The sequence below is a fragment of the Pipistrellus kuhlii genome, unplaced genomic scaffold (assembly GCF_014108245.1).
Source record: "Pipistrellus kuhlii isolate mPipKuh1 unplaced genomic scaffold, mPipKuh1.p scaffold_m20_p_2, whole genome shotgun sequence".
Taxonomy (NCBI): Eukaryota; Metazoa; Chordata; class Mammalia; order Chiroptera; family Vespertilionidae; genus Pipistrellus; species Pipistrellus kuhlii.
The window spans coordinates 152176462-152191196 of NW_023425515.1; the positions used below are offsets into that span (position 1 = coordinate 152176462).

General features: G+C 45.5%; 1 protein-coding gene across 2 annotated transcripts in view; it reads right to left on the reverse strand.

Annotated features, from left to right (window-relative positions):
* Positions 1 to 2518: 2518 nt before the first annotated feature.
* CACHD1 (cache domain containing 1) overlaps positions 2519 to 14735 on the reverse strand; it is a 233661-nt gene continuing 221444 nt past the window's right edge. For both annotated transcript variants that reach the window (XM_036444801.2, XM_045584504.1), the window contains 3 exons: positions 13630 to 13707; positions 12544 to 12645; positions 2519 to 4171 (listed from right to left, as the gene is read on the reverse strand). In XM_036444801.2, coding sequence (XP_036300694.1) covers positions 3933 to 4171; positions 12544 to 12645; positions 13630 to 13707 — 419 coding nt within the window. In that variant the 3' untranslated portion in view covers positions 2519 to 3932. The remainder of the gene's footprint in view (positions 4172 to 12543; positions 12646 to 13629; positions 13708 to 14735) is intronic.

The window sequence follows — 14735 nt, forward strand, 5'->3', positions numbered from 1 at the left end:
TTCCAGGTCAAGCACATGTACTCAGTTGCAGGTTCATCCCTGTCCCTAGTGCAAGAGTGTGTGGGAGGCAACCACAATGTGTCTTTCTCACATTGATGTTTCTCTCCCCTCCTCCTCCTCTTTCACTCTATCTAAAAGTCGATGAAAAAGGAGGATGGAATGGGAGAGGGCAATGGGGGGAAAAGGGACATAAGCAATACTTTCAACAATAAAGATTTATTAAGAAAAACCAACAGAAAAAATATCCTCAGGTGAGGATTAACACACACACACACACAACAGAACAAAACAAAAAAAATGATGGAGAAGATGCCTTATGAGCAGTGTAGGACTGAGGAGGGAAGGTTGAAGGAAAAAAACACACAGAAAAATCTCAAATGTATGCACATCTATATATATATCAACACACACCTTAGTTATTAAACAGACCATCTTATATAATGATAAATAATACCATAGAAATATATCTTTCAACCTGATTCTTTCCCCCTCCCTGACAATTTAGAAAAAAAATTCTGAATATGGCATTGTATGGCAGCCAGGAAAATCACCACTTCTCTGCTCAGAAACAGACCGAAAAGGACACCTGATGAGACTGGGCTGGCCCATTTTGATTATTCTACCAGATCTACATTTAAAACACTGTACTCATTAGAGGAGCTCATTGCCAAAGGGAGGCAAGCTTAAGTAATCTTCCAGGTCTTCTTTCCACACACACCCGTCACGCTGACATGCAAAAATAAACCTGTCTGAATACATCTGACGTTTTTCAAAGAAAAATATTAATGAAGTTTAGTTGAGCATTCAAATTAACTCAAAAACAGAGAAGGAAAAACTAATGTAAAATGAGTGTATCTGAAAAATAGATAAATATAAGACTATGAGAACTAGTATGGATCTGAACCCTGTTTTGGGGGGCCACAAATACTAAATTTCCTTTTCTTTTTAAAAATTTAATATTTTTATTGACTTTTACAGAGAGAAGAAGGAAGAGGGATAGAGAAAGAGAGAAACATTGGTAAGAGAGGAACATCAATTGGCTGCCCCCTGCATGGCCCCTACTGGGGATTGAGCCCGCAACCCAGGCATGTGCCCTGACTGGGAATCGAACTGGTGATCTCTTGACTCTTTGGCTGATGCTCAGTCTCTGAGCCACACCATCTGGGTAGAAATTTCCTTTTCTAGCTAAATAAAATGACCTGGAACCCCTAGCTCTTGGTGCTTATCAACACCGACAAGCAATTCTGATTATAAGAATTAGTGAATAAAAAGGCAGTCATAAGACCTCCCTCTAGGATTTCATGAAAGACTAGTCGCAGGGGTCCTCAAACTTTTTAAAGTGGGGGCCAGATCACGGTCCCTCAGAGAGCTGGAGGGCCGGACTATATGAACTACTAATTCCTACTGTAACACCTCGGCTGCGCTCACTGCCCAAAAAACCTGGCGGGCCGGATCAGACTCCTCTGCGGGCCGCATGTGGCCCGCGGGCCATAGTTTGAAGACGCCTGCTAGTGTATAACAAAGCCATGGTATTTTTTTTTTTTTTTTTTTTGGAAGGGGGGATGTAGGGGGAGGAGAACAAAAGGAAACAATACTGGTCACCATGAAAAGTTTCCCAAAACACATTATTCCTTTTAAAGAACAACAACACAAACAACAAATGTTTAAACAACATTATACGCAAGCCTTAGGGAAGAAGACAAAAGGTAACCCCAACTCAAACTTCATAGACCTGGTTGTCCTATATTCCACAGGAACTGTAAAACACAGTTATGTTTCTTACTGAGGTACAAGAATTCAATGGTTTCCCCCTCAAGTTCAGGATAAGGGCGATTCTTTTCACAAAAGACACAAAATGCACTTCTGCTATTATATTTGAGTAGGCTGTACCATTTTTTATTTTTAAGCTCTTCGTCTTGTGATTTTTTTCTTAGAAACATCAAGTCCCCCTTCCCCTCACTCCCCATCAAGAAACTAGTGTCATAACACAAAGGTTCGTAACTTTAGAGAAAACAAAAACAAAAACAAAAACAAAACAAAACAATCACACACAACCCCAGTATTCCAAGGAGAGGTTTAATTTTCCGGGAAGTCAGGAAAGCCATCCATTCTCTCCAGCAGTTCGAGAACAGCCATTTATTCATTGTTAATGACACCGATTCAGATGTTCAGGAAGGGGAGCTACGCCCCACACACTTTAAAATATTAGCTTCTCGTTTTATCCCATTACATTCTTAAATTTCTTTGCATATTCAAGATGTCCAGGAGCCCCTGACCTTGACTACAGCCTAGCAAGGAGGCCTGCTTTCAGCCTGGCGGCCCTTCCGCTGGGGCACAAAGGGGGCGAACCTTGCCTGGAGGCACGAGCAGAGGTACGTGAACGGATCGCTATAACCATGAACACTGTCCATTCACACAGTTTATTCCACCAGACTGCCATGTCATACACAGTACGAAGGGGTTTCCTGACAGCACATGTAGTTTGCTTCAGTACAGCTGAGCCTCTTTTTAAAAAAACAAACAAACATTATATTATAATATCCTAATGTGAACACGTTATTCAGTGACTTTTTCCAACTACATATAAACGGAGATTTACCACACACACACGGTGCAAGAATGTCTTTATAACATAGTGGAATCACAAGGGGTGGATCTAAAAATACATCACTGCCATTAGAACACTACTTTCAACTCACAACGCCACGTTCTCTCAGCCCGATCTGGTTCCTCTCCGGATACGGACGGTGCAGAGCGGCCTGGTGGGCGACTTCCCGCATACCCGGCAGCAGCTTTGAACGATGATGTCAAAAAAGAAACCTCTCACCCACCATCCCAATTTCCAACTTTAAAAACCTCTTCCTTTATGCATTCGACATTCTCAGAATCGAAACAGGACATTTCCAAAGGCATCGTCTCTGAAACAGTGAGCATTAAGCACAACCTCTCTTAGCGGAAAGGCAGGGGTTGTGTCATGAGGTTTCCTAGAAACCCAAGAAAAGCACTGCATGGGATGTGTTACAAAGGAACACAGTTTTCTTTATCAGTTTCTTGGATTCCTCTGCCCCTCCCCACCTCTGTCAAACCCAGAGAAAGAACACTGTCCTGTCATGACAAACCAAGGCGTGTGGCCGTGAAACGATGGTCTAAAGAAAACGGATGTAAACACGTCAGAGAGGAAGGTTTCTTCATTTTTCCCATTTGGTGGAGCGGGGCGGGAGGGGAGATGAGAGCAGTTAAATAAGAAACAGAACTCCTCAGTCCAAGAACCACAACATGAGTAGGGATCACTGCCGACAACGTCTCACGTGCTTCCTTTTCGTTCCCCCCAAAAGTCTGAGAGTGTCTGCAAGTTCAATAAATAGTAGAAAAATAATCCTTTTACTTAGAAATCTTGAGATGCATCATGTAGAGCTTCACACGAGTCCCATCCAGCCATCGTGGTCTCTGGGTACCGCCGGGGAACAGGGCCAAGTCCTCAGCGCACACATTGTTGCTCCCGGGCTGGGATGGGCCAGGAAGTGCCACGTTCCCTGGCTCTGCCTGAGCCCATTTCCCCTTCGTCCCGTCCCGTCCAGGAGAGCCGAGCGTCCCGGGCTCCTCAGCACATTCCTCTGGCTCAGCTTCACGAAGGCTCCCAACGTTTCCTGTGTAGGCTTTGTCCCTGTGTTTGGAGGTTTGCCTTCAGTTCCATCCCCTGCGGGTCACGGCAGGCTCACGGACCAGGTAGCTTCCAATCCACGGGTAGAACCAGCCGGGCACCGTCCCCAGGGCGATGGGGCTGTCTCTCTCCTTCTCCAAGGTATTTGCAGGCAGGACACAAGTTCCGTCAGTTGGGACAAAGCCCCACAGGCAAGGGGTGTCTTGCCGTGGATGGGAGGCTGGTTCTTCCCCTCCCCGCTCCCGCCTTCCTTCCCACGGAGGCGCGGTGGTTAGCACTCGGCGTCCACGCTGTGCACGGTCACGGCCGCCTGCAGGTGGTGGCTGTGGTGGAGCGTGGGGTGGGGCAGGCGGTAGTGGTGGAACTTGTTGCTGAGAAGGGCCGCGGTCTGAGGCGGGGCATCCAGGTCCAAGTCCTCGTCGTGGTTGCCCACGTCCACGCCCGCCGACAAGGGGTCGTTGTTGCACGGCGGGTTCTCGCTGTCCTCCTGCGGGCTCATCGTGCTGTAGCCTGGAAAATGAACGGAACAGGTGAGTGCTGGGAGCCTCCAGACGCAGGGCGGGGATGTCACCTCCCATTCGCAGGGCACTGGGGGCGTTCCTTCCTGTGTGCCACACAGGTGCAAACGCTGGCAGGTGGTCAGCAGACGGCCAGGTGCCTATTTAAAAAAATATATATATACATATACATATACATACATATATATATATATATATATATATATATATATATATATTATTATTATTGATTTTTTACAGAGAGGAAGGGAGAGGGATAAAGAGTTAGAAACACTGATGAGAGAGAAACATTGATCAGCTACCTCCTGCACAACCCCTCTGGTGACGTGCCCACAACCAAGGTACATGCCCTTGACCGGAATCGAACCTGGGACCCTTCAGTCCACAGGCTGACACTCTATCCACTGAGCCAAACCGGTTTTGGCCAGGTGCTTATTTTAAAGAGAGCTTTTGTTGACTGTTATTTTCTTAAAACAATTATTCAAGAAATACCCAATCATTTCAGACAACTGAGAAAGTCAAGATCAGAAAAAAAATAAAAATGCAAGAGCCCTTTCCTTAAATCAACAACATAAAAGTCAAAATGATCTCACGTCCCGTCTGATCCACAGATAACGGCCAGTGACGTCTGGGGAACTCTCTTCCTACACTTTTCCCTGAGATGAGATGAAGACTATTTTTTATTTTAAAGAAAGAGAAAAAGAACGGAAGCTTCTCCCAGCTGGCATGGCTCAGTGGTTGAGCATCAAACTATGACCCAAGCTCCATTCCCAGTCAGGGCACACATCTGGGTTGCCAGCTCAATCCCCAGTGGGGGGCATACAGGAGGCAGCCAATCAATGATTCTCTCTCATCATTGGTGTTTCTCTCTCTCTCTCTCCCTTCCAGAAATCAATAATATACATATATTTAAAAAAGCAGCTTCAAGAAAAAGACCCTAACAGGTTTCAGATCAGTTGGGGACCGGTGGGCAAAGCTGGGCTTCAAAATACCTGAATGTGATGCAACAGTAAGGACAAAAACAGTTGCCACCATTGTCTGCACACCTGCTCCACGCAGGCTTGGATGCCATGCCATTCCTGCACCCCAGCAAGGCAGGCGTTTTAACATCCATTTTACAGTCGAGGGAAGCAAGGATCAGAAAGGTTAACGAGCCTGCCTGAGGTTCCAGTACCAACTCCACTCCCTCCCCCCAAACCCCCCCCCCCCCCCCCGCCCCCAGGAACTAGCAAAGGAGTCAACTGTTCTCTGTGGGCGCTGGCCCACTGTATTTAAAGATTCATTTCTTTCTGGTATTCTAAGTCATACACATTTCAAAAGAAAATGCCCTTGCTGATCAAAGGACTCCATTCCAAGAACCTTGGCATGTTTTTAAATATTGCAAAAATCCCCTTTAAAATGTTTGAGAAGTGACAGCTCATTAATATTTCCGCTGCATCTACAGTTAGCATCCATCAGCACTCACCCGTGGGCAGTGCTAGTCGCATTTGTGGCTGTGCAACTGACGTGCCTGCATACGGCCCGGCGGGGATAGTTCGGTGGTTGAAAACATGTGCTTTCGTGCAAACATGAGAAAGGCAATTCTCTGCCCTCAATGAAACATTTCCCGAATGACAATCAGTGAAGTCGGTCCAATGCCACAAATATCTATTGGGCACCTCCTAGGCCCCTGCCGGACATACCAAGATGGAAACCTGGTCCCTGTATAAGGAGCTCAAAAGCTAGTGCTTGAGAAATAAAACAAGTATAAACACAACTCAACTCAATCGCTCATTCACTGAAGACCACAGTGGGGCTGAAGGGGGGAAGACTGTAAAACATAAATAAGAGATATCTTTCTTCCTTAAAGATTTCAGGAGGCAGATATTCACGAAGCGAGGCTTACAGTAATGCAGATGGTGGCAAGTGCTATAACTGAGGTATAGTTAAAATGGAGAGTAGGGAATAACTACATCTGGCGGGGGGAGGGGAAATGAGGAAGCGCCAGGGTAGAACTCATCTTTCCGTCGGGCTTACATGGATAAATGGGAGTTGGGTAAGTGGATGTGAGCAAAAGAACAGATGAACAGACGGGCACAGCCACAGAGGTGTGGGAACCTGAGGACAGTCCTGTCCTGTGGTTAGGATGAGTGCCAGAAGGTGGGAAGGTGAGTTCAACTCACCTCATGAAGGTCACGCCAAAGCACAGAAAATGAAGGGACAATACACTGTTTTGAAAAGACTGTAGGATACCCGTGAAAGTGACACTCCAGGTGTCAGGAGGGATTTGTTAGGAAAAGGAAGGGGAAATGTGCCACAGACAGGCTGACGAGCTTATGCAGACAGCAGCCGGAAAAGCCCTCGAGGACCGGCCAGTGGTGAGAGGCCTGGTGTCGGGGAGGACGATGTGGGAGATGCGGCTGGACAGGGAGGCTGGGACCCAATCAGCAAAACTGGGCGAAGCTATGAGTTAGGACTTAGCAATGGGCAAGGGAGGCAAATGGCAAAGATGTAGCGTGTGTTAAGGTGATCCCTTGCGGCAATGAGGCAGGAGGCTGGACAGAAGGAAAGAGCGATCAGACGTGTGTCAGCCGGAGGAGAGGACCTGACGTGGGGCAGCCGTGGGCTTCGTGAAACTCTTCAAGTGCAGAGTGGGCTGGATGTAGTGACTGAATGGACTCACCTGGTATGTGTGACAAGAGTTTATTACCTCTCAGATAAGGTCAAGATTTCTAGGTTTAGAGGCTGGGGAAATTGTGATGCCTTCTCTCAAGACTTAGAGATTGGGAGCCAGAGTGAGAGTCTTAGTTTCTCAGTGTTGGCACTGCTGTGTCTAGATTAGGGGTGTCGAACTCAATCAGAGAAGGGGCCAAAATCTAAAATCCAGCCTAAATCGCGGGCCGAATGGTTTACTGAACAGTCATAAACTGTCACTGTGATGGAAACACAGCGGAGTGCAGTGATGACAGCGTGGTGCGGGCCACATTGCAAGGCCTGGCGGGACGGATTTGGCCCGCGGGCCTTGTGTTTGACACATGTGGTCTAGATTATAAGACTGTGTGGTAGAATGTAGCCTGGTGCAGCCACTGTGGAAAACAGTAGGGAGTTTCCTCAAAAAATTAAAAATGGAACTTCTGTTTGACCCAACGATCCTACTTCTGGGGATATATCCTAAAAACCCAAAACACCAATCAGAAAGAATATATGCACCCCTATGTTCATAGCAGCGTTATTCACAATAGCTAAGATTTAGAAACAGCCCAAGTGCCTATCAGTAGATGAATGGATAAAAAAGCCGTGGGACAGTTACACTATGGAATACTATGCAGCTGTATAAAAGAGGGATCTCTGACTCTTTGGGATAGCATGGATGGACCTGGAAATAGTATGCGAAGTGAAATAAGCCAAACTGAGAAAGACAAATATCACATGATCTCACTTATTTGTGGAATCTAATGAACAAAAGGAACTGACCAACAAAAAAAGGGAGGTATGGAACAGACTTACATAACTCGATGTGGGGTTGGGATGACAAGAAGAGATAAACCAAAGACCTTATACTAGTATATGCATAGCCCATAGACACAGGCAATAGGGTAGTGAAGATGTGTGTGTGGGGGAGAGAATAGGGACTGGTAGGAGGAGGGGAAGAGGGAGAAAACGGGAAATATCTGTAATATTATCAACAATCTTACCTAATAATAGACAAACATGTAAATTGATCACATCTCCCCCATGCACACAGCCAATCAGGATCGAGTATACAAATTAACCAGACAAAGATGGCAGGTTAATTTGCATATGCAGGCGCAGAGCAGCTGGGGGGGCAGGACACCTGCTATGAGGGGGGCACGGTGGAGGGAGCTACAGGAGCAGTACTCTGGCTGGGAGCGAGGACTTGCAGGCTCCCGGTAGGCAGGGAGCGAAGCCAGGGGAAGGAAGGCCTATTCTTGCACGAATATTGTTCAACGGGCCTCTAGTAAAAAGTATATTTAAAAAAACAAGCTGTGAGACCAACCTCAGTTACAAAGTGCTACATATGCTTACATTACCGTTTGCTCTACACATAAGGGGCTGAGGTGGAAAACCTGTTTTAGTCAAAGCGCAGTGTCTGTGTTGATTATTTCTGGCCAACCTTTAGAGCTACACTGTCTTCTTCTTTCCTCCACATACTCCTGGGAGCCTCTGTCTCTGGTCACGAGCACACAGCCACAGTAACTGATAATTCATTTTCACATTCATGATATAAAACTCAGAGGGGTCCATCTGCCTGGCTCACCATCCCTCCTCCTGCTATTGTGCTCCCGGTTTCAGTTTGAGGGTTTTCTCTGGAAGCATCCCCAACTAACACCCTCCAATCCTAGCCCAGTTCCCTTCTGTGAGTTTAAACAGCATTCTGTGTATATCACTATCTTAGATTTCACCACGTTATAACAGAGTATGGGGCTGTCTTGTTCATTAGCAAATTCTTTCTAAAAAAACACGAGAATTTATTTATCTTTGTACTCCTAATATTCACACAATACTCACACAATTAAAAAAAATCACGTATTATCGATATATTCCCAAAACAAAGGCATCAATTAATTTCCCCCCCAATAATCTGTGGTGACATTCAACAATCTTATCTAATAAGGAAGACAATTGAGGATTCCCGGGGCCCAGCCCAGGGGTTCTGACTTAGGGTCCAAGGATTCTCTGAACCTGACTGATCACAGACTCAGGGCGGTGGGGATGGTGCAGATGTCCCCAAGGCAATGTGGCAGCACCCCCATTTCTCTTGATGCTTTCTGATGAGAACCCCAGCAGGGGCCCTTCCAAAGTGAACCACTCACTGCGGGGCCATCCTATGTAACTTGCTCAATCCCTCTGTAACGTAGGCTTCCCTTTATCTCAATAATTAATAAAAATGTGCTGGGAGGAAGTAAGTTGTGGACAAGCAGGAGAAAGACAAACACATATTCTCACTTAATTAATTGTTCACGTGGTGCCACACAACCCTGTTGAGCACGGGGAACAGTGATGAATAAGGAAGACTCAGTCTCCGACACACGGAGGGAGCCCTATTTAAAACACAAAAGGATATTTACCAATACTTTCCAAAGGAAGAAATTCTTTACTGTCCAAAGGTGTATGCAGAGAAAGCTCTGCAAAGATGATCTCAACCAAGAAAAAGGTTTCAGGAAGGAGGTCAGGTGTCCATTAAGAACAGAAGAGTCAAATTAGGCTTCTGGTCTTTGGTATTCTGCTTGTGTATTTAGCTGATGGTTTCTAAGAAACCTCTCTTGATGACTAGGGATGTGAGGTCTCTCCAGGGACTCACTCACCATCTTGTGGCCACAGAGAGTAACTGCAGGACAGTATCTGCACCTCTAGACAATGGTCTGCTGCACTATACAGGTTTTGACCAGATTTTCAAGGTTCAGCATTTGCCTTTTGAATGTTTTGGAATCTGCTTAACTTGGGGAACATTTCCCTCTTACAAAGAAAAGAAAGTGTTGCTAAATATACATATACATAAAGTTTCTAATAAGATGGTAACCAAAACAGATTCAAAAGGAACAAATTATTGGTAGTTTTTATCTTAAAAAAAAAAAAAAAAAAAAAAAAAAAAAAAAAAAGCCAGTAGATGATTAGACAGAACATGAATCTTCAAGAGACATAATGTGTAAAGCAGATACATAATTAAAAGCACAGGCAGGTAGTAACTGTTTTAACCTGCTTGTGACAATAACAGTCAATAGCTGAGTGCTGAAAACAATTGTTCCAGGAGATCTTAGAATATTGACAAAGATGATTTCACTTTTCAAAAACCATTCTTAGTTTGAATAGAATTTTTTATCGAAATACAAAAATTAAAATGTGATTCCTCTGAAATACAGATCTCCGTTGGTCACTCTAAATACTTCTAAATAAAAAAACGGAGCCTGAAAGGTTAGTCTGCTAACATTTAATTTTAATTCTAGGAACACAACACTGTTCTGAACCGTACCACAAAAGTCAAGTGTATCTGTGTTACTGTTTTGAGTTTTCTTTTGTGTATCAGACCCCCAAGAAGGGAGTCTGAACTATGCTCCCTGAGTAGCAAAGAACCATGGTCCTACAATCCTACCGGTTCAAGGGCCAGCACATGTCACTTTCCCTCTGGGTTCTCCCATGATTCCCCTGCAGATGAGAGAGGAATATCTAACCTTCTTCTTCTTTGTTCCTCTCCTTTAAGGAAGCTGTCACAGTCAGTCTTTTATCAGTCTCAGGGAAACATGCATTCATTTACTGCTTACTCCGGGACTGTAAATTGCTTGAGGGCAGAGTGGGTATGCAGGTGGGGAGGTCAACCTGAGTTCCTGCCTGCCATACAGTGTTTTCTTTAATCCCCATAACTTCACTGGCGCGGAAGTTCTAATCCTGTTCTCATAATTAGGAAACTGAGGTCCAAAGTAGCTTCGCTAAGTCTCACAACTTGTAATGAGATGGAGTGGTGAGATCCCAAGTGAACTCTGCTTGACCTTCTCCTGTAAGCTCTTCTACACCGTGGCTGCCTCACATAAATGACACCTCCCCTCCCCCATGCCGAGCAAATAGCAGATGCAACACAGTCACCCTATATAGGACAATAAAGATGAGCTAGAATAGAAGCGTGCCGACAAAACAATTAGATTATTAGTAGATCCTTGTTTTAATGTGGACATACGGCTTTATCGTCTACGCATGATAGGGACATTAACTCAATGCCACCAATTTTACTGACCCAGTGTGGGAATATGACAACATGCAGGTAAAGGCTATTGATTTGGCAGTGCATCTGGAATTACGTGGAATGTCAATGTCTCCCACTTCTTTTAGCGTTGCATTCTGTCTGCACGAGAAACTATTTTTCATTCCTTGGGGATAGCAGGGCTCCAATTATTGTGAAAAATGAAAGAAAGGAAGCCCTTAGCTGGATTCCTTGGCTTTCAGATACTGACACTGCTCTGCTCCTTTTATCTAAGCTGTTGCTTCATATGCCATTTTACTAAGACAATGGGCGAGCTAATGGAACATTCTCACCGTCCCTCAGAATTCCAATTTAGTACTGAAGTAATTTCAATTGGGGGAGAATAAGGGGGAGGAAGGGGGAGAGAGGACAAGAGAGGGAGGGAGGGAGGGAGAGGATTCAGTATTTCTGCTGAATAAGAAATTATTTCTGTTGAACTTCAGTAGCCTCAAACCTGTTTTATTATTCAAAGGAGAAGAGGCACAGAACTGTCTGGCAGAATGCATTTATAGAATGTTCAAAGGTTTTTAGGGAAAAAAGGCAGAAAGTCAAAGAGAAAGAAAAATTTAAGTTCTGCTTTGACTCTCCACAGAAACGCAATGTTCCTATTTCGCTGGTGGGAACAATGTCATTCAAAGCTCAAATTAACAGCCTCCATTTCACAATCAGAGCCTTAGCTCCCATTTTCCGAAGGGAGTCTGAGCACCTGGCTGTTGGGGGAAAGGCCACATCAGCTGCTTTGACAAATACCCACTCCTGCATTTCTCACCCAGGTGTGGGAGCACTCTGTTTGAAGGCACGTTCTTCTTTTCCTTTTCAGGATAGAGGTGCAGAGAGCAGAGTCAAGTACATGCATTATTCATGCATTTAAAAAAAAACACACACCCTGATTCTAGTGAGAAAATAAACATTTCTGGAGAATTAAACAGCCATCTGAAAAATAAAAACTGCTGCTCTCTAAGACAACAGCCAGCTGGACGCCGGGCTGGGAAGGTGAGCACCGAAGTGGTACAGATTCATGGCTCATGTGGCACTCAGCACCTCTTCCCTGCTCAGCCCGGAGCCCTCCTTAGCATCCTACGAGGACTCTGTACAACTCCAGGACTGTACCCACTAGTCCCATTGTCCCTAAGGTTGTTCCCTCACCCATCAAGGCCCAGAGTAAATGCTGTCTCTTTAATGAAGCTTGCCCAGAGTCTCACAGGCAGGGCTGCAGGCCGGGGCAGGGAATGCCAGAGGACAGCATGGACTCTTGCCCTGTCCCCAACGTACGTGCCCGGGAGAGCCATGATGATGCTGGTGTTTGCCAATTGGCAACACTGGGTGGTGGGACCTATTTAGGCTGCCTATTTACTGAGAATCACATGGTTGGCGAGAAGCTTTCACTCAGACATTATTTAGGGTGAAAGCCAGCTGTGTACCCAGAGGACTTGAGAATGAGGAGACACACCAAGGCCACCCCCACTCTTGGGCTCTTATGACAGGGTCATGAAGGAACGTGCCTTTTTGAAAAATCATTCAGAATAATTTCCTTGAGCATAGAACAGAAGGAGAGAGAAGAGTGGGGATGGGTGCTGGCCCGCAGGGTTCCCCGGGGCCCGCAGGCCCGCGTGCAGGGAGCGGGACCTTACCGTGATCACTCTCGGTTCCCGAGCGGCCCCAGTAGCGACGCCTCCTCTCCGGGCTGTGCGCGTGCCGCTCCATGACAGCGGCTATGAACCGGGTATTGCTGACTGTGGAGGACAAGGACAGCGAGTCACTCCTATGCCATGTCCTTATTGTATCAAGGACATGTACTCTGAACAGGCTCACTTATAGGTTTGGGTTGCTCTGAGGAGAGTTAGAATGTGTAATTAAAAAAAAAAAAATCTGAGGATTAGGGGAGCTGGTGTTAGAACTGGGGTAGGGAGCAGTTCCTAGTTCCACAGGCATCAAGAAGATGGGCTCTAAGTCAGGGGTGGGGAACCTTCTATCTGCCAGGGGCCATCTGGATATTTATAACATCATTTGCAGGCCATACAAAAGTATGAACTTAAAAATTAGCCTGCTGTCTTTGCTCAAACCTTAAGAAAAAAAAAACAACTATATATATGTGTATATATATATATATATATATATATATATACACATATATATAGTTTTTTTTTTTACAGAGAGGAAGGAAGAGGGATAAAAAACTAGAAACATTGATGAGAGAGAAACATCGACCAGCTGCCTCCTGCACAACCCCCATGGGGATGTGCCTGCAACCAATGTACATGCCCTTGACTGGAATTGAACCTGGGACCTTTCAGTACGCAGGCTCATGCTCTATCCATTGAGCCAAACCGGTTTCAGCTAGAGTTCTTTTTTGATAAAGAGCTGCCCCTTGCCCCGAGTTATATGCATTAGCTTAGGGATTAAAGAAAATGCATCCGGGACTCTTCCCTTTCTAATACATTATGCTGGACAGTAATGAGGAGGAGGAAGAAATGTAAGGGTGAGAAGGGCGAGGCCCAAGCAATGAATCCCAAAAAGAACACCATGAAATCTTTTGAGATTTCCTAAAACAAAGCAAACACCTACACGTATTCCTAATAAAAACAGGGGGGCGGGAAAGACCACATCATGTCAAAGCTTCTTAAAATTTTAATACAAGCCAAAAGGATATAAAAAGGAATATTTATTCCGGATTAGCCTCCTGCTGACACCTCTGCGCGAGGCAGCGGGGTACTCACTGATGCCTCTGTCTTCGTGGCTGTCTTCGTCCCTTTCATCTCTGTCATTCTCCAGGTTGGACATACGCACTGACATTTCTACCCGTCATTAGAAAGAGAGAAACATGACTATTTAATCAAACAAAACCAACGCCTGTAACACCCCGCAGTGTGCTCGCTGGATGGCTGGGTGACAGCATTCCATCAAGAAGAACCCGGTTTTGGAAAAGAAAAACCAATACCCCCCTTTTAAAAATAGAGAACAGGAATCAGAAGAGGGAGAACAAGTGAACAATTGGGCCTGACACTGATTTCTGAAGAGAAGAAAAGGTGACAGAGACGAACTCTGCTGAAACACCCAAAACAGAAGGAAGCACTCTCAAACCCCAGCCAACCAAGCTGATAAAATGGTGCTGCACCATCTTATGAAAGGTCAGGCATAAGGCAACTCTGGATGACAGCCACCCGCTGCCATCGAGGGGCGAGAGCCTGGTGGTTAGCCCTGTCACTGAATCGGGCAGCATTACCCCACGATCCCCCATCAGGATGGTAGCCACAGTCAAACCGGCCAATGCCCCCTGTGTTTCTGGCTGCCAGGCGAGCTCGGTGGCTCCTGACCCGGTCCAGGAAGAAAGTGGATCATCCTCAGCTCCATACAGCCCAGTGAGCACATCCTGGGAGTTTTTCGGAATGGGTTGGGGAGGGGTGTGTGATGTGTGTGTGTGTGTGTGTGTGTGTGTTTGTGCGCGCGCATGTGCGTGTAGCCGTTGAATGGTTTTGTCTCTTGCAAAGGAACACAGATACCATGTCTAACTCTTGGTATGGAAGCAGTAATTACAGACTGATCATTTTATACCTCTGCTTCAGTTACCTATCCTGTCTTAAGAGATGGGACTATTCCTTTGAATGTGTGTTCATTCACAAAATATACACCGAGTGGCCAGATGATGATGATCTCTGAACGCACAATTCTCTGGCCATTCAGTGTATTTGTATCTCAAATGGGTACCAGAAGTATTCTGGACTTTTGCTGGAGATTGATCACCTATTTGCCCTGAGCTTTCTGTCAGCCAGTGCAAAGGGGAAAACTGATCAGGTTCACGATTTATAGTATCTTTGATATCAAA